At 49.4% G+C, this 18,940-nt stretch overlaps 2 protein-coding genes across 3 annotated transcripts; both read left to right on the top strand.

The window, feature by feature from the left end:
• Positions 1-167: 167 nt before the first annotated feature.
• LOC123070437 (chaperone protein dnaJ 10) lies at positions 168-7,863 on the top strand. 2 transcript variants are annotated; one of them, XM_044493663.1, is made up of 9 exons: positions 175-535; positions 617-676; positions 1,330-1,412; positions 1,592-1,754; positions 1,845-1,974; positions 2,220-2,378; positions 2,466-2,638; positions 2,784-2,864; positions 7,513-7,863. In XM_044493663.1, the coding sequence occupies exons 1-9, from the start codon at positions 449-451 to the stop codon at positions 7,588-7,590; spliced, it is 1,014 nt and encodes a 337-aa protein (XP_044349598.1). In that variant the 5' UTR covers positions 175-448; the 3' UTR covers positions 7,591-7,863. The 2 variants fall into 2 exon arrangements, with proteins under 2 accessions (XP_044349597.1, XP_044349598.1); XM_044493662.1 differs by having other exon boundaries at positions 168-535; positions 2,220-2,638.
• A 185-nt stretch (positions 7,864-8,048) lies between these two features.
• On the top strand, positions 8,049-8,980 carry LOC123070438 (dehydrin Rab25). The gene is made up of 2 exons (XM_044493664.1): positions 8,049-8,556; positions 8,645-8,980. The coding sequence occupies exons 1-2, from the start codon at positions 8,101-8,103 to the stop codon at positions 8,840-8,842; spliced, it is 654 nt and encodes a 217-aa protein (XP_044349599.1). The 5' UTR covers positions 8,049-8,100; the 3' UTR covers positions 8,843-8,980.
• The last annotated feature ends 9,960 nt before the right edge of the window (positions 8,981-18,940 follow it).

Raw genomic sequence — 18,940 nt, 5'->3', positions numbered from 1 at the left:
TAGTCCCTCATAGTACAAAGCAATAAAGCACATATCGAGATTTCTTCTTATAATAAAATACTCCGCCATGGCCCGGCTTCTAGCATTCCTCGACGGCCACCGCCAACTTAACTGGAAAAGTGGAAAACCAGCCAAGGCATAGCTTTCGGTACGGGAACTTTTCTGTTTTGCCTGCCTAAACGGAACGCGGGGGCCGTTGAGCCGTACTGGTCCGACCCAGGAAGCTTCCCCGCGTCGATCACATCATTCCCATATCAACCCAACCCAACCCAACCCCCATAATCTCCGGACGAATTCTTGATTGCCCTTTGCCCTACCTCTCCCAGATGAGATAACCGATCTCGGTAATGGTATCCTCCCCTCCCATTCGATCATCATCAGGTTGGCATTCGTCCAGCTGCAGCTGCAGCTGCAATACGATCCAGGAGGAGTAGGAGAGGGAGCTGCGATGGTGAAGGACACCGCGTACTACGACACCTTGGGGGTCAGCACCGACGCCTCCGCCGCCGAGATCAAGAAGGCGTATTACCTCAAGGTGCGTAATCAATCCTTGATGAGCGATCGGATGCTGACGGCTCCTGATTTAACTGCGCTGCCGATGTTTGGGTTTCTACAGGCCAAGGTGGTTCACCCGGATAAGAATCCCGGGAACCCTGATGCCGCGCGCAAGTTTCAGGTACATTTTCCCTGTTCTGTTCCATTGCGTCGTGTGTTCCGGCCCACCTACCCCTGTTACTGGATTCAGGAATGCAGAGCGGAAAAAAAATAGATTTTCCCTCTGGTAGTTTGGTTGCATTATCTGTCCATGGTAGTATTGTTTTATGTCATAGTAATAGAATTATTTATCTTGCACGAATTCCAGTTATGTTAGAAAACAAAAGTCTTCATAATCTCATCGCTGCAGCCATTATCTTTGTAGACTTTAGAAGAGGGTTACTACGGGAAAATATCAGGTGCTCTCGGAGCACCTAAGCTTAGGTGCTCCGGTGCGACCTCGATCGTCGGATCGTGATCCAATGGGCAGCAGCATGGGGGATCTGGACCAAAGCATCATTTCAGAAATGTTTGAGGCGTCTTCTGCAAAACATTTATGCTGGATTTGTCTTTTTTTATCTCAATGTTTATTTCGAATTTTGATTCGAAATTTTTAGGGATAGTACACTCATGTGATGTGAATATCCACAATCGTTTTCGGAATTTTTTGAAACATTTAGATGCGCATTTTGAAAATTTGGAGCACGGGAGCACCAAAATGAATGGGAGCACTAGATATTCTCCCGGGTTACTACCTCGCTACAAATGCTGATTTAAATCGGTTACTGTTGCAAGGAATTAGGTGAGGCCTATCAAGTCCTAAGTGATCCCGCAAAAAGGGAATCTTATGATAAGCATGGAAAAGAAGATCTATCCCAGTAAGTCCTGTACCATTTGTTTATATCATATGTACCTGTATTTTGAGATATACGAATAAAGCCCAGCACCCTTTTTGGTATATATAACAGAGAACAAACCAAGTTGCATGTGCATTTTATTATCCTACTGTCAGACTTTTAGTTGAAGGTGCCACTGAATTTTGACGACGACATTTCAGGGATAACATGATTGATCCAACTGCTGTCTTTGGGATGCTTTTTGGGAGCGACTATTTTGAAGATTATATTGGTCAGCTTGCACTGGCATCCGTGGCTTCTGTGGAGAGTGAGGAAGATTCGGATACTCCAGAGGCAAGGGCAAGGGTTCAAGAGAAAATAAAGGTATACTGCTCCCATAATACGTAGTTAGTCACCTCAGAGCCAGCAGTTGATGCCCGACACCAGCAACATAATAGCTCCTCTGGATTGCAGGCCTTGCAAACGGAAAGAGAGCAGAAACTTATTCTGAGCCTTAAGAATCGAATTCAACCATACGTTAATGGAAAGCAGAAGGAATTTGGTGATTGGGCAAGTGCAGAAGCTGAACGCTTGTCTCAAGCCGGTATCCCTATTTTCTTAGAAGCGTAGGAATTTCATTCAAAGTTGTTGGTTCCACATATGCTCATTTTGATATATTTATTTTCATTCCTTTGTGTTTCTGCTGTGTAAAAAGTGCTTCTAGGACACTTAATTGCTTATTAAGTATGTTGCATGACATCCAGAAGGCTCACTTTCATTCTTTATGAACATGACCCGCATTCCATTAGAGCTTCTCATGGGGTTCATTCGTGTCAAATAATGTTTCAGCTTTTGGTGAGGCTATGCTCCACACCATTGGCTACATATATGTTCGACAAGCAGCAAGAGAACTTGGAAAAAGCAAAATGTATATGGGCGTGCCATTCATTGCTGAGTGGGTAAGAGACAAGGGCCACCATGTAAAGTCACAGGTTAATGCAGCTTCAGGTACATCTCAGTATGTTATTTTACCTTGGTCAATTTACTTTCTTTGTGTTAACAATGAGCCTGATCCTATGACAAGCTCTATTATAGGTGCAATTGCTCTGATGCAATTACAAGAGGGGATGAAAAAGATTGAGGATGGTGACAACAAGGAAGAGCAGATACTGAAGAGTATTGAAGAGAAAAAGGGTGCCATGCTTAATTCTTTGTGGAAAATTAATGTGGTTGACATTGAGTCAACGCTATGGCGTGTCTGTCGAGCAGTAAGCACTGTTCATATCTGTTGGTCCAAGTTTTTTACAGTAGCATGCATGTGTGCTTATATTTGCATATTCATCATGTTCATGTGTAGTCGATAAATACTCTTGGCAGCTATTTCACGTTATCGTGATTTACTTCTTTGTCTAGTTTTTGAGGGAGAATGCTGTCTCCAAAGATGTTCTCACGTTGCGAGCAAAAGGACTGAAAAAGCTGGGGACAATATTCCAAGTAAGTTACTTTAACCTTGTTACTTCTCCAGGTAGTGTGTTCGGACAGAACTTACAAGCTGATCCTAGTAAAAAAAATATCTTTTTTTTTGTACTGCTTTGAGAGTTAATTTTTCTGAGTAATCCATGGATGGACATATGAAGTGGAACTGTGGAAAGCACCCCCTGCGTAAAAACTGCTTGGATGGTATACGTAAGTCCTCCTGGATAAGTGCAAGGAAGTTGATATTATATAAACCTGTAAAATTTCAAGGTCAAACCCAATTTCATTTGATAATAAATATGAAAAAAGCACAAGGTAGAAAAACGAACTTTGTTGTTCCGGGTCCGAGAAAACCCTCTCGTTGCTCGCCTAGCATCCTCGGTGACACCTAACTGTGTATGCCGCCTAGAGGACTGCACCCTGTAATTTCTCCTCTTCTATCAATACAAAGATACGCGTCCAGCGTATTCGCGGAAAAAGAAATCACACTATTCGTGTTGAATTGGTCCTTTTGTATGTTTCAAATGCTACTAAATCTGATATTGAAGCTTTGCATTTTTATAGAGTATGAAATCCCATCCTCTAAATATGTTTTCGTTTATAGAATATTTAGGAAACCTACACATGTTTTTTTCTTCTGAAAAGAACGATTACCCTCGGCCCTCTGCATCAGCATGATGCACACAACCATCTTTATTAATTATTCATCAGAGCCTAACAAAATGAATACAAGGATCAACCCGAAGCTACCTTCTAGCCGAACAAAGTGGCTACGCCTACAAGTACACAGATGTGCCTTGTCCGCATAACAGACAAAATCTAATATAGTGGCCTTAAGACCATCCGGTCTAGGTGTTCCATAACGTGCACCGCCCGCGCACGCTCTAGAATACGTCGCCGCCATCTTCCGCCATCCCGTCTTCACGAGGAACCACTGCAAAGATCCTGCCAGTCCCATCGGCCATTGACGTCACCACGCCACCAGACATCGCCACCAGCCTGCGTGCATCAATCAAATAGCGTCCAACACTGAGACTCCACCGCTCCACGCCGCCGAGACCCACCATCTTCAATGCGGTCGATGTAGCACCGCTCCACCCATGGCCTCTCCAGTGAACCACTGTCCAAGACGATGCCTCCAGGAGGGAGAACGGCACCAAAGTCTCCGTCATCATCTGATCTGGGAGACCCAGATATAGGGTTTCCCTGAGAATAACTGCCACCTGGAGGAAGAGGGGCACGCCATCTGCAACTGCCGACGTACCCAAGCGGTGCCCACTACCGCATAGCTCTCAGGACGACGTCTTCAAGAAGGAAATGGCACCAAGAGCGCCGTCCCTGCCCTAGGGTTTTCACCCGAGAGATTGTGAGGTGGAAAATGTGGGGCGGACCGGCACCCTCGGGTGTCGTCGCCGGCAGGAGTCGACCTTAGGAATTATCCCAATCCGGATCCCCTCCTCCCGCTCCGTCCCAACCCGGTAACCGGTAGCAGCATGGCCATGTCCGATAAGACGGAGTGCACGCAACATGGGTTGGAGGAAGGAGCAGCTCGGCGTCGTTGGCCGCTGGGACAGCAAGCTGTGGCATGAACCCGCTAGTGAATCACCGGCCACCCGGTCCGATCCCTGATAGCCCACCCGCCCCGGCCACCTAGTCTGATCACCGGCAACCCACCCGCCCCTCCGCGCCGCCGGACAGGAAGGCCGTCCCAGGGGCCGCCGCCCCTGATCTAGGGCCCTCCGGCCCTGATCAGGAAGGGTTGCGCCAGCCTGCCGCCAAGGCCACCACTGGGAAGCCGGTCGGTCGCCAAGCCGTTGTTGTCCATTAGGGCGCCTTGGTCCAGATTGGCACCGCCACGATCCAGATCGGAATCACACCCTCGAGATGAGGTGTCCCGCGCCACCCAAGGACACGAGAGGGGAGGCAGTACCTCCGCCGCCACGGTCGGACGCACGGGCTTTGCCCGAGGCCGACCACTAGTGGCGGCAAAGGGGAGGAAGGGGAAGGCGGGGAGGACCAGCGGCTGGGGCTGTGGCCCCTCGATTACCCGCGGGGGGGGGGGGGGGGGGTATGAAGGGGAAGGAAGGGGAGAGGCGGCTCACGATCTGGCGGCAGCGACGGGGACGGAGGGGCAACTCAGCTCTATATGTGGCTTGTATTTCGTTCTTTAAGAAGAGTGGTTTCCACATGCCTAGGATGACATATTTTTCATTGTGAGCTCTTGTCCGTTTCCTCTAATGGATGAGGCAAAGTTGTTGCCTCCGTTTCAAAATAGAATAAAATACATCACATGTGTAAGGATCAATGTATGACTGTGAAGAAGCTTGCCTTTCAAATAAACCATTTCACAATTATTTCACTGTTGGAAACTAGTTCAAAACTATTTTTGTTGCTTAAAAAAATATTTTTGCCTTCTACTTGCATCGCTCCATATACTTCAAGCAAACACGTGTTCACGACAGATTTATGTGCACACGCTGGAAGTTTGGAATTGAGCATATGTGTATTGTACTACTCCTTCGTCTTAAAATAAGTGTCTCAATTTTAGTACTCCCTCCGTTTTTATTTAATCCGCATATTAGTTTGGGTCAAAGTCAAGCTTTGGAAAAACAGTTTACATCTTTCCATTTAAAATGGGCGCTCCCACGGGCGTCCCCAGGAGACAACCCTAGTGCCGCCGCCCCCGTCTCCTCGCCCCGCCCCCCATCCCTCACCGCCGCCGGTGGCGTCGCCGGCCAAAGGTCGTGTGGCGCAGGCGGCGCGGGGCGTCTTCCTCCCACACGCAGGTGACGGGCGGCGCGGGGCGCCCTCCCCTGCTCGGTGGCGCCGGGCGTCGGTCGGCCGCTGCTCTGTTTTCCTCCCTCCTCCCGGCGACCTGGTGGACTGCCGGCGCTCCCTCCTCCCCTCCTCCCCCTCCTCCTTGGCTCGTGGGGGCTGGAGGCCCGGGGGCGTGCTGGCGGCGGATCTGGCACCCCCTACCCAGATCCGGCTGGTGGTGGTGGTTGGCGGTGTCAGGGGTGGCCGGTGGCCCTTCCAAGGTGGTGGCGCTGCAACTGGTCCTCGTTCTGCTCCGGTGGGGTGGCGGGGCATCGGTTGCTCCTGGCCAGGGCGTGGAGACGCAGGTGGTGTGGTGGTGGTTGATGCTCTTGGCGGCCTTCCTCGGCGGCTGGGTGCGGTCGATCCGGCGGCCCTCGCCGGCGGACGGGTGGTTGCCTCTTCCTTGCAGGTTCTGGCCGGAGGCCGTGGTAGGGCGTCAGGGGTGACGCAGGGGAGGCTGCTGGAGGGACGGGTAGACCGACTACCTGTCACCGGCGCAGGGGTGCGCCGGTCCGGACGAGCTCCGCTTCCCCTGCCTCCTTGCCGCTGTAGTTGTTCGGGGCGGTTCGGTCACTGGCAGTTCTTATGGTGCTTGGGGTTTATCGGTCGGCTCAAAGCTCGTGCCTTTGATGGTCTCCGGAGTGTCTGGATGCAAGGCGGCGGCCTTGGTGGCGGGAGCTGCTGGCTCGTGGGCGGAGCTCGTGGCTCGGGCGCTGACGGGCTTGCTGTCATGGCCGCGTGGGCGGCATGGGGGTGGGCCTTCGAAGATCTCGGTGGTGGTGCGGCCGACGCTCTCATGTAGGGCCGTACCTTGGACGGAGGCTGAGGGTGGTGGCCGGGGTGAAAACCTCGTCTGGCTCGGAGCCAGACCGATGGCGGCGGCGTCCATGCGTCGTTCCCTTCTTGAAGGCACCATCGCGGTAACCCTGTGTCCTTCGTGTTACTCCGGGTGAAAACCTAGATTCCCTGGATCGGGCGGTGGTGGCTCTTCGGTGCCGTTTCTTTCTTGGAAGCACCGCTTTGGAGTCCCTGGTTCGTCGAGTTACAGTTTCATCTCCTCGCGATGACTCGTTCACGGTGGAGAGCTCTTTAGACCCTTAGCTATGCTCTTCTGCCTACTTGTTGTTTGCTTTGGGGTGTTTAGAGTAGCGTTGTTGTTCGTCAGCTCCCTTGTATCTGCCTTGGGTGTGTGTGGTGTCGGGTGGTTTGCATCATGTATGTCGATCGTTACTTTATATATAAAACGGGGCGAAAGCCTTTTTCGGAAAGTCAAGCTTTGTAAATTTTGACAAAGTTTATGAACAAAAATATCAACATATACAATAACAACTCAATACCATTAGATTTATTATCGAATGTACTTTCACACCATATAGATTTGTTATGGTAAATGTTTATATTATTTTCTATAAACTTGATAAAACTTGACGAAGTTTGATTTCAGTCAACTATAATATATAGAGTAAACAAAAACAGAAAGAGTACGAGGGAGTATGTGTTTTTGGCCTTTCAGTGCTCTTCTGAATTGTTTTATTAAGGGTCAACCTTATTGGTTTTTGGAGTTTATTTAGGTATCAAAACAAATGCAGATTAGTCGAGGAGCACACCGTTCTTGAGTTATTAGCGCTACTCTTAATTATTCCCTCCGTTTTTAAACATAAGACCTTCTACAGATTTCACAATGAACTATATACAAACGGAGGGGTAGCATCTAATCCTTTTAGTCCTCAGTTTTGGTTTTTTACACTTAGCTCAGTGTGCTTATCTCTTAGTTTTAATATGGTATAGGTAGCAAAATCACACTACCGAATAATTTGAAATTACATCATCATTTCCCATGTAAAACCAGGGCGCGAAATCACCCTACCATCGCGAGAACAGCCTGCGTGTCGAATGTCGCACGGCGGAAGAGACGCCGTCGAACTGATCGGGATGGATCCTGTGCCACCAGCAACAGCCCACGGCCGAGGCTTTTCCCCAGAGCACCGTCGAGAGTCCATGGCGGTTCTTTCTTGCGATCTGTATAAACGCGAGGCATCAGGTCGATTCAGGACATCTCGTTGTGGTAGTACTAATAATATTTCAGGCACTGTCTATTGATCTGATCAGAAAAATATCAGCTATGGCTGCGATCTGAACTCGAACCGATGGCATGTATACTCCAGCATAATGCGTACAACCAACTTCGGATATTTTGCGACGTGCTCTTTTAATTGTTCAGCCGGTGCTTCCTCCCAGGTCGGTCCAAAACGTGGCACGCCCGGAGAATACGTGTCGTTCTCATCAGGTAGACGGTGAACTCGTGGCGGCATGCATGCAACGTGGCGTCCCTGCACTTATCGCCCTACAGAGGTGCTCCTCGTACATATACGTGGTGTCGTGGACCATGGTGCCACACTGACTCGCAAGCCACCGACCCAAATTGTGAGAGCATCTAATGGCGGAGTACGGTGGAGGGTACGGGCACCCGTACCCGCGCGTCGACGAGTACGGCAACCCAGTGCCGCCGGTCGACCAGTACGGCAACCCCATCCCGAGGGAACCGGGCCAGGTTCCGGCGTACAGCTCGGGGGGCGCCTCTCCGTCCTATGGCTCTGCCGGCGCGGTGACGTCGGCCGACTATGGCGCGGGTGTCACGCCGGGCTACGGCCTGAGCGGCGCCGTGCACCCACACGAGAGCGTGGTAGGCGGTGCCGTTTCCCCGTCCGGCGCGGCGCACACGCACGAGGGCGCGCTAAGCGGCGGCCTCGCCCCTGGCGAGACAACTGCATACGCTTATGAGGGCATGGTCGGCAGGGGCATCAGCACGGGCGACCAGATCCAGCCCACCAAAGAGGGGCACACGACACTGGGCGAGACTTTGCGGCGCTCCTCCAGCTCTAGCTCCAGCTCGGTACTTTCATCTTCGCTCGTTTAATTTGTCAGACATATGGGGCTTGATTCGGTTGTAGGACGAATGGTTTACGTGTGGTGTGGTGCAGTCGTCCGAGGATGACGGGCAAGGCGGGAGGCAGAGGAAGAAGAAGAGCATGAAGGAGAAGATAAAGGAGAAGCTCCCGGGCAACCACAAGCAGGAGGAGCACAAGGCCGGGCACACGGTGCCGGCGGCTGGGACAGGGACGCATGAGAAGAAGGGCATCATGGAGAAGATCAAGGAGAAGCTCCCTGGACACCACTGAGCAACGTTAACGTGTGCACTGCACGCCTCAGTTTCGCTTTCTTGGACCATGTACGACTTATGTACGACCTAAATGATCACTGGCTCGTGTATAATGAGCTCGCTAGCCTTATGTATAATGATCGAGGGTATTTCCTTCTGCCTTCTTCGTGTATGATCGGTGTTGATAGGTTGTACGAGCTAGATTTGGGGTCGTTTGAGTTGGTGTATGGCTAATGTCTGTGCTACTGGACAAGTCGAGTTCTTTCCTTCCTCACAAGGAAAAGTCTTTCCTCCCTCTGACGCTGCGGCCGGTTCGCCTCACCTCCGACCTCCTTTGGGCCATGGAGGTGCAGAGGGGGCGGGAGGACCTCGTTCTCGTGTTAGGTTCATTGTCTTGGATGGTGCTTGTCTTGGATGGTGCTGTGTGACGACGGTGATGTCCGAAAGTAAGAATAATGTCTCATGTTCTATCCCGTTCCGATGACAGTCAAGGCCAAGCGTTCAAGGGCAACTCCGGTGGCGACTTGGGCTCCTAGCGCACGCGTCAAGGCCAAGCTTGGGACATGACCTTTCTAAAAAGTGCCAAGCTCCGAGCGGTTGACAAAAACATGGATGTTACAGGTAATCCTTTCCCCTATTATAAGAATGGATGTTACAGGTAATCCTTCCCCCTATTATAAGATTCTGAATGCTTTCTCAATCCTTCCCCCTATTATAAGATTCTGAATGCTGAGATTCTTCACAATAGTGACGTTGCGCTTGATTCCTCGCCTTTGAATATTATTCCGTTAGTTCGTGTGAAGATGCTTGAATATTATTCCGTTAGTTCGTGTGAAGATGCTCAGGCCGCCCTTGCGGGTGCAGCTGCCCGGTGCGCGGCTGAACAGCTCGTGGACGGCCAGGCCTCAGTACCAGTAGGGGTTGGTGCTGTCGCTCTCCCATCGAGGGAGACGAGGCCGGGGTGGCCTCGGACTTGCCTTCTTCCAGCCGTGTGCCGGCTAGGAAGCGAGTGGCCAAGGTAGTTAGCTCCCGTGGAGTGAGCCTGCGCAACCGGATTATTTGATGCGTTACATATTCTGGAATATCCGCGGTTGCGGCCATGGGGGCAGCGTACGCAGCTCAGAGAGTATATGTCCAAAAAATGCATAGACTTTGTAGTGCTCCAGGAGACGATTAAGGCCGATTTTACCTTTAGAGATCTTTGGCGTACGATCCACTCCAACGTGTTGATTGGCACTGGACTCCTTCCGTGGGTCTTTTTGGTGGTCAATTGGTGGGTTGTAATAAAGATGTTTGTGATGTTATTATGTGGGAGTCTGGTTTGTTTTATATAGCTGTCACTGTTTGTCACCGGGTTTCCCATGCTTCTTGGGTGATTGTAAGTGTTTACGGGTCGGCTGACCACGCGAGGTCTGCTGATTTCTTGGAAGAAATCACAACTCTGGTCGGGGTCAAACAAGCGTCCAACCTACCAGTAGTAGTGGAAGGGAACTTTAACTTGATTCGCTCGGGGGCGGACAAGAACAATGACAACATTAACTGGGCTAGGGTGTTCCTATTCAACAATGCCATCGCGGCCGCTGCTCTTAGAGAGATTGCGCGTACAGGGGCGAGATATACTTGGACTAACAAACAACGGGAGCCAGTCCGTTGTGTTCTCGACCGTGTGTTCTGTTCAAGTGATTGGGAGGTGTTGTTCCCCCTCTGTACCTTAGTGGTTGAAACGCGCATTGATCAGACCACGTTCCTCTGATCCTGTCCTTAGGGAGGACAATGTTCGTCGTAGCCATAGATTCTTCTTCGAGACAGATTGGTTCGAACACGAGGGTTTTTGCCAACTTGTCACGAACCGCTGGACCTTGATCGGTAACCAGGTAGGGTACCAACGAGGACCAGTAGATTTCTGGTCCTCTGCGGCTGCGGCCTTGCGGGCTTACCTCAGGGGTTGGGGGGCCAATCATGGCAGCGAATCTAAATGGGAAAGGGAGCGCATTGTGGAAGAAATCGCTCGCCTAGACGCGCAGGCTGATGTTAGAACCTTCTCTGGTGACGAATGGGAGCTTCGATACTCCCTCGAAAACCAAGTCCTGGCTATCCTCAGGGCGGAGGAGGAGTACTGGCGCCGTAGGGCGACGTTAAGTGGGTCGTGAAAGGCGACGCCAACACGGGATACTTCCACGCGTATGCTAACGGTCGTAAACGCAAGAGTACAATTCTAAGGCTCCAGTCGGAGAGTGGGACGTTGGTCACCCAAAATGAAATAGTTAAGCACATCTTCGACTTCTTCATCGAGCTGTTGGGCACAGCCGAAGCAAAGAGCTTAAGTCTAAGGGAAGTCTTATGGGGACTGCATGAACGTGTATCGCAGCAGGAAAATGACGCCTTGATGGTGTCCTTTTCGCCCCAAGAGATTGACCTCGTGCTTGCTGGAATGAAGAACGACACGGCTCCAGGCCCGGATGGCTGGCCGATTGAGTTTTTCAAAAGATTCCGGCTGACCCTTAGGGACCTTTTTCAAGAAATTGTCAACGGCTTTGCCCTCGGTACGGTGGACCTGGCGCGCCTCAATTATGGGGCAATTTGCTTGATTCCCAAGGTCAAAGGGGCGGACTCAATTAAGCAGTTCCGGTCGATCACGCTCATTAACGTCCCTTTCAAGATATGTGCCAAATCTTACGCTTCTAGGTTAGCGTCGGTCGCTCAACGAGTTATTAACAAGAGTCAAACCGCTTTCCTTAAAGGCAGAAACATTCTTGAAGGGCCTATTACTCTCACGGAGATAATACATGAGTTAAAACGTACGTGTGGTCAGGGTGTTATCCTCAAACTAGATTTCGAAAAAGCGTACGACCGTGTAAACTGGGAGTTTGTGCGGGAGGTCCTCCTCAAAAAGGGTTTTGAGGCAGGGTTCGTTCACCGGATCATGCACTTGATCTCGAGTGGCAACACCTCGGTTATAGTCAATGGCGAAATGGGGAAGTTTTTCCATAATAGGAAAGGGCTTAGACAGGGCGATCCCATCTCCTCACTCGTCTTTAACTTTGTGGCTAATGCTATGGTAGCCATGTTGTCCAAGGCCAGGGAGGCCGGACACATCATGGGGCTTGTACCACACCTCATCCTGGGTGGTGTGACACATCTCCAATACGCAGACGACACTTTGTTATTGTTCAAGCCTGATGACCATAGTATCGCTTCGATTAAGCTCCTGTTACTAGCCTTTGAGCTTCTCTCCGGACTCAAAATTAACTTTCTTAAGAGCGAGGTCATTACCATGGGGATGGACGACCAACACAACATGCGTGTCGCAAATCTACTTAATTGCAAGCTTGGGAGCTTTCCAATTAAGTACCTAGGGCTTCCTATCTCTCACCGCAAACTTTCGATTTTAGAGTGGGAGCCTTTGTACGGGAAAGTGGCCAACAGGGTAAGCCCGTGGCGAGGGCGGTTCATGTCCTCCGCCGCGAGGCTTATTCTGACTAACTCGAGCCTCTCTTCCCTTCCCCTCTTCACTATGGGGATGTTCTTACTAGTCGATGATGTGCACGCTAAGCTAGACACTTCAAGGTCCCGGTTCTTTTGGGAAGGAACTGGCATCAAGCGGAAATACCACCTCGTAAAGTGGGCGGCGGTCTGTAGGCCTAAATTTTTTGGAGGATTGGGAATCCTTAACTCCAAACTAATGAATGTTGCCCTCCTTTCCAAATGGTGGTGGCGGCTGGCCCAAGATGAGTCGGGGCTCTGGGCTCAGCTGTTAAAAGCCAAGTATTTCCCGAATGGGAACCCCTTCACAGCCTCGGCCAACGGCTCCGTGTTTTGGAGAGGGATCCAAGTGGTGCAGCCTGCTTTTGATATTGGGGCCAAATTCCATATTAACAATGGCCAATCAACTCGGTTTTGGCTTGATCACTGGCTGGGTGCCTCTCTCCTTTGGCAAAGTCACCCCAACTTATATCGGATCGCCACGAACACTAACGTCTTAGTTGGGGAGGCAATCCGTATTGATCCACCGGCGATCCACTTTCTGCGGGCCCTAACAAATGATGAGCGTGAGTCTTGTGCCGGGTTGGTTCAACAAATTGGTACCAACCGCCTAGGGACGGGGGTTGACTCGGTAGAGTGGAGCTTGACAGCTTCGAGGAAATTCACGGTGAAGTCCCTTTATAACAAGCTAACTGAAGGGCCATCGCTTGATATAGCTAAGGGGCTGTGGAAGGCAGGCCTGCCCCTGAAGATTAAAATCTTCATGTGGCAAATGCTTAGGAATAGGCTGCCTACTTCGGATAACGTGGCCAAACGTAACGGCCCGGCTGATGGTACCTGCACGGTATGCGGCCTTGGCGAAGATGCTAACCACGTATTCTTTAGATGCCATCTGGCCAGGTTCGCATGGAGCGCTGTCCGGGAAGCCTTCCACACGAACTGGAACCCTGCCTCGGGGAATAACTTAATTTCCATTCTCAAGTCCACAAAAGGGACTAATAGCAGAATCGCTTGGCATTGCACAGGGGCACTGCTCTGGGCTATTTGGACAACGTGCAATAAAATTACGATCGAGAAAAAAATTCCCTAGTCATCCTGCAGATGTGATCTTCAAATGCCATTTATTTCTGCAGATGTGGACTCCACTGGGGAAGGAGAGCGATGCTGAGCGTATGCCAGAGGCTATGAAGCCCATCAAGACTATCCAGGCGACGGCAAGACAAGATCCGCCGAGTCGGTGAAGCTTTTGGAGTTCTTATGTGGGAGTTTATGTTAGCTAGGTCTTTGCGCTGGATGGTTTGGCCGGCTGTAATATTTCCTTCGCGATGAACCTTATGTTAAGTTTCATGCCGGTCGTGGACCGAACGTACTCTCTTGAGTTCGCTAAGTTGTAACCGTTTGAACCTGGTGCCTTGTTGGCTTTATTAATTTAAAGCCGTACGCTTCTAGCGTCTTCGTTCCAAAAAAAGCTTGGGGAGTGTAGAGAGCTTGTGGAGTGTGAAGGTGTGACGAACATTGTCTTGGATGGGGCTATATGTGATGACGGTGATGTCCGAAAGTAAGAATAATGTCTCATGTTCTATCCCGTCCCGATGGTACAGTCTAAGGAGAGCTTGTGGAGGGTGAAGGTGTGTCTTCGTCAGGTCTCACGGGCTTCCTTGTGGAGTGTGAAGGTGTGTCTTCGTCAGGTCTCACGGGCTTCATTGAAGAGCGTGTGGAGATGTAAGACCCAGAGCGTGTGGAGATGTAAGACCCGGCAGTGTCCCCATCAGGTCTCACGGTCGGTGTGCAGTGTCTCTATCGGGTCTCCTAGTCATTTGTCTTTTGGGTGTTTATAAGTTTGATCTTTTCAATCTACAATTAGGTGATTGCTACCCACTACTAGGAAAAAGCTAAGTAATAGCGCGGGTTTAAAGCTAGTAGTAGCGTGGGTGCCTGCGCTACTACTACGGCGCTACAGCTAACTAGTAGTAGTAGCGTGGTGCATCCTGCGCTACTTGTACGTGTGTTAGTAGTAGCGCGCGTTCGACACGCGCTACTACTAACTATCTGTAGCACGTGTCTGTGACCCGCGCTATTACTATTAATTTTAAAAACCAAAAAAATCTTGACCCCGTGCGTGCTGTCAATGGTGTCAATGGTTCGATCCAGCGACGACAAGGGTCGCTGGAGGTCCGGACGGGCAGCGGAGACCAGATCCAATGATGGCTGTTGTAGAGGGACTGGATCCAGTGCAGAGGAGAGCAAGAGGACGGTGTGAGGGTCCTCTTCACGGCCAAGGCAGAGAGCTCCTCATTGGCCATGTCGATGACCTACGCAGACATGGGTATGGGAGGTGAGTAAAATCGAAGGGACATGAAGAGGAAAAAGAGAAACAAGAAAGAAAAGAATGAGACGTAGGGCGCACCGGGGGTCGTCGCCGGTGGTGAGGTGGTCCAACGCGGTGGCTTGGAGATGCCGGGAAGACCGGCGAGCTCCGGGACGTCGACGCGCGCGAGACAGCCTCCCTCTTTTGGCACCATGGAGGAGGAGGCACGCGACGTGAGGAGGTGTACTCGTTGGGCGCCATGGAGGAGGAGGTGTGCAGCACCATGGGAGAGTCTATGGAGAGATGGGGAGAGTGAGGGAGAAAGGAGGGATTCGGCCGAGGATATGGGGATTTCACCTAATTTGTACTTACTAGTAGCGAGGGCTATAAACTGTTGGGGAACGTAGTAATTTCAAAAAATTTCCTACGCACACGCAAGATCATGGTAATGCATAGCAACGAGAGGGGAGAGTGTAGTCTACGTACCCTCATAGAACGAAAGCGGAAGCGTTAGAACAACGCGGTTGATGTAGTCGTACGTCTTCACGGCCCGACCGATCAAGCACCGAAACTACGACACCTCCGAGTTCTAGCACACGTTCAGCTCGATGGCGATCCCCGAACTTCGATCCAGCAGAATGTCGGGGAAGAGTTCCGTCAGCATGACGGGATGGTGATGATCTTGATGTTCTACCGTCGCAGGGCTTCGCCTAAGCACCACTACAATATTATCAAGGACTATGGTGGAGGGGGGCACCGCACATGGCTAAGAGATCAAGAGATGAATTGTTGTGTCTAGAGGTGCCCCCGTGCCCCCGTATATAAAGGAGCCAAGGGGGAGGGGGCGGCTGGCCAAGGAGGGCACGCCAAGGGGGAGTCCTACTCCCACCGGGAGTAGGACTCCCTTCTTTCCTAGTTGGAGTAGGAGAAGGGGGAAGGAGGAGGGAGAGAGGAAGGAAAGGGGGGCGTCGCCCCCTCTCCTTGTCCTATTCGGACTAGGGGGAGGGGGTGCGGCCCAGCCCTTGCCTCCTCTCTTCCTCTCCACTAAGGCCCATGTAGGCCCATTAAGCTCCCGGGGGGGGGGGTTCCGGTAACCTCCCGCTACTCCGGTAAAATCCCGATTTCACCCGGAACACTTCCGATATCCAAATATAGGCTTCCAATATATCAATCTTCATGTCTCGATCATTGCGAGACTCCTCGCCATGTCCGTAATCACATTCGGGACTCCGAACAAACTTCAGTACATCAAAACTCATAATATAACTGTCATCGAAACCTTAAACGTGCGGACCCTATTGGTTCGAGAACTATGTAGACATGACCTAGAACTGTTTCCGGTCAATAACCAATAGCGGAACCTGGATGCTCATATTGGCTCCTACATATTCTACGAAGATCTTTATCGGTCAAACCGCATAACAACATACGTTGTTCCCTTTGTCATCGGTATGTTACTTGCCCGAGATTCGATCGTCAGTATCCAATACCTAGTTCAATCTCGTTACCGACAAGTCTCTTTACTCGTTACGTAATGCATCATTCCGTAACTAACTCATTAGCTACATTGCTTGCAAGGCTTATAGTGATGTGCATTACCGAGAGGGCCCAGAGATACCTCTCCGACAATCGGAGTGACAAAACCTAATCTCGAAATACGCCAACTCAACATGTACCTTTGGAGACACCTGTAGAGATCCTTTATAATCACCCAGTTACGTTGTGACGTTTGGTATCACACAAAGTGTTCCTCCGATAAACGAGAGTTGCATAATCTCATAGTTATAGGAACTTGTATAAGTCATGAAGAAAGCAATAGAAACATACTAAACGATCAAGTGCTAAGCTAACGGAATGGGTCAAGTCAATCACATCATTCTCCTAATGATGTGATCCCGTTAATCAAATGACAACACATGTCTATGGTTAGGAAACATAACCATCTTTGATTAATGAGCTAGTCAAGTAGAGGCATACTAGTGACATTAAGTTTGTCTATGTATTCACACATGTATCATGTTTCCGGTTAATACAATTCTAGCATGAATAATAAACATTTATCATGATATGAGGAAATAAATAATAACTTTATTATTGCCTCTAGGGCATATTTCCTTTAGTCTCCCACTTGCACTAGAGTCAATAATCTAGATCACACAGTAATGATTCTAACACCCATGGAGTCTTGGTGCTGATCATGTTTTGCTCGTGGAAGAGGCTTAGTCAAGGGTCTACAACATTCAGATCCGTATGTATCTTGCAAATCTCTATGTCTCCCACCTGGACTTGGTCCCGGATGGAATTGAAGCGTCTTTTGATATGCTTAGTCCTCTTGTGAAATCTGGATTCCTTTGCCAAGGCAATTGCACCAGTATTGTCACAGAAGATCTTCATTGGTCCCGATGCACTAGGTATGACACCTAGATCGGAAATGAACTCTTTCATCCAGACTCCTTCATTTGTTGCTTCCGAAGTAGCTATGTACTCCGCTTCGCATGTAGATCCCGCCACGACGCTTTGTTTAGAACTGCACCAACTGACAGCTCCACCGTTTAATAAAAACACTTATACGATTTGCGATTTAGAATCGTCCGGATCAGTGTCAAAGCTTGCATCGATGTAACCATTTGCGACTAGCTCTTTGTCACCTCCATAAACGAGAAACATATCCTTAGTCCTTTTCAGGTATTTCAGGATATTCTTGACCGCTGTCCAGTGATCCACTCCTGGATTACTTTGGTACCTCCCTACCAAACTTATTGCTAAGCATACATCAGGTCTGGTACCCAGCATTACATACATGATAGAGCCTATGGCTGAAGCATAGGGAACATCTTTCATTTTTTCTCTATCTTCTGCTGTGGTCGGGCATTGAGTCTGACTCAACTTCACACCTTGTAATACAGGCAAGAATCCTTTCTTTGCCCGATCCATTTTGAACTTTTTTAAAACTTTATCAAGGTATGTGCTTTGTGAAAGTCCAATCAAGCGTCTTGATCTATCTCTATAGATCTTGATGCCCAATATGTAAGCAGCTTCACCGAGGTCTTTCATCGAAAAACTTTTATTCAAGTATCCCTTTATGCTATCTAGAAATTCTATATCATTTCCAATTAACAATATGTCATCTACATATAATATCAGAAATGCTACAGAGCTCCTACTCACTTTCTTGTAAATACAGGCTTCTCCAAAAGTTTGTATAAAACCATATGCTTTGATCACACTATCAAAGTGTTTATTCCAACTCCGAGATGCTTGCACCAGTCCATAAATGGATCGCTGGAGCTTGCACACTTTGTTAGCACTTTTTGGATCGACAAAACCTTCCGGCTGCATCATATGCAACTCTTCTTCCAGAAATCCATTCAGGAATGCAATTTTGACATCCATTTGCCAAATTTCATAATCATAAAATGCGGCAATTGCTAACATGATTCGGACAGACTTAAGCATCGCTACGGGTGAGAAAGTCTCATCGTAGTCAACCCCTTGAACTTGTCGAAAACCTTTCGCAACAAGTCGAGCTTTGTAGACAGTTATATTACCATCAGCATCAGTCTTCTTCTTGAAGATCCATTTATTCTCGATGGCTTGCCGATCATCGAGCAAGTCAACCAAAGTCCATACTTTTTTCTCATACATGGATCCCATCTCAGATTTCATGGCCTCAAGCCATTTTGCGGAATCTGGGCTCATCATCGCTTCCTCATAGTTCGTAGGTTCACCATGGTCAAGTAACATGACTTCCAGAATAGGATTACCGTACCACTCTGGTGCGGATCTTACTCTGGTGGACCTACGAGGTTCGGTAGTAACTTGATCTGAAGTTTCATGATCAATATCATTAGCTTCCTCACTGATCGGTGTAGTTGTCACAGGAACCGGTTCTTGTGATGAACTACCTTCCAATAAGGGAGTAGGTACAATTACCTCGTCAAGTTCTACTTTCCTCGCACTCACTTCTTTCGAGAGAAACTCCTTCTCTAGAAAGGATCTGAATTTAGCAACAAAAATCTTGCCCTCATATCTGTGATAGAAGGTGTACCCAATAGTCTCTTTTGGGTATCCTATGAAGACACATTTCTCCGATTTGGGTTCGAGCTTATCTGGTTGAAGTTTCTTCACATAAGCATCTCAGCCCCAAACTTTAAGAAACGACAACTTTGGTTTCTTGCCAAACCATAGTTCATAAGGCGTCGTCTCAATGGATTTTGATGGTGCCCTATTTAACGTGAATGCGACCGTCTCTAAAGCATAACCCCAAAATGATAGCGGTAAATCAGTAAGAGACATCATAGATCGCACCATATCTAGTAAAGTACG

Source organism: Triticum aestivum, chromosome 3B (assembly GCF_018294505.1).
Source record: "Triticum aestivum cultivar Chinese Spring chromosome 3B, IWGSC CS RefSeq v2.1, whole genome shotgun sequence".
Lineage (NCBI taxonomy): Eukaryota > Viridiplantae > Streptophyta > Magnoliopsida > Poales > Poaceae > Triticum > Triticum aestivum.
Note: the sequence above shows the minus strand (reverse complement) of the source record. Positions and strands in the feature narration are given on the sequence as shown.

Excerpts from the sequence above, each read along its gene's own strand:
- LOC123070437 (XM_044493662.1), top strand. The coding sequence starts at position 449 with ATGGTGAAGGACACCGCGTACTACGACACCTTGGGGGTCAGCACCGAC. Across the intron at positions 677-1,329 it reads ATGCCGCGCGCAAGTTTCAG|GAATTAGGTGAGGCCTATCA; the intron begins GTACATTTTCCC and ends TACTGTTGCAAG. Across the intron at positions 1,413-1,591 it reads GGAAAAGAAGATCTATCCCA|GGATAACATGATTGATCCAA; the intron begins GTAAGTCCTGTA and ends ACGACATTTCAG.
- LOC123070438 (XM_044493664.1), top strand. The coding sequence starts at position 8,101 with ATGGCGGAGTACGGTGGAGGGTACGGGCACCCGTACCCGCGCGTCGAC. Across the intron at positions 8,557-8,644 it reads CCAGCTCTAGCTCCAGCTCG|TCGTCCGAGGATGACGGGCA; the intron begins GTACTTTCATCT and ends GGTGTGGTGCAG.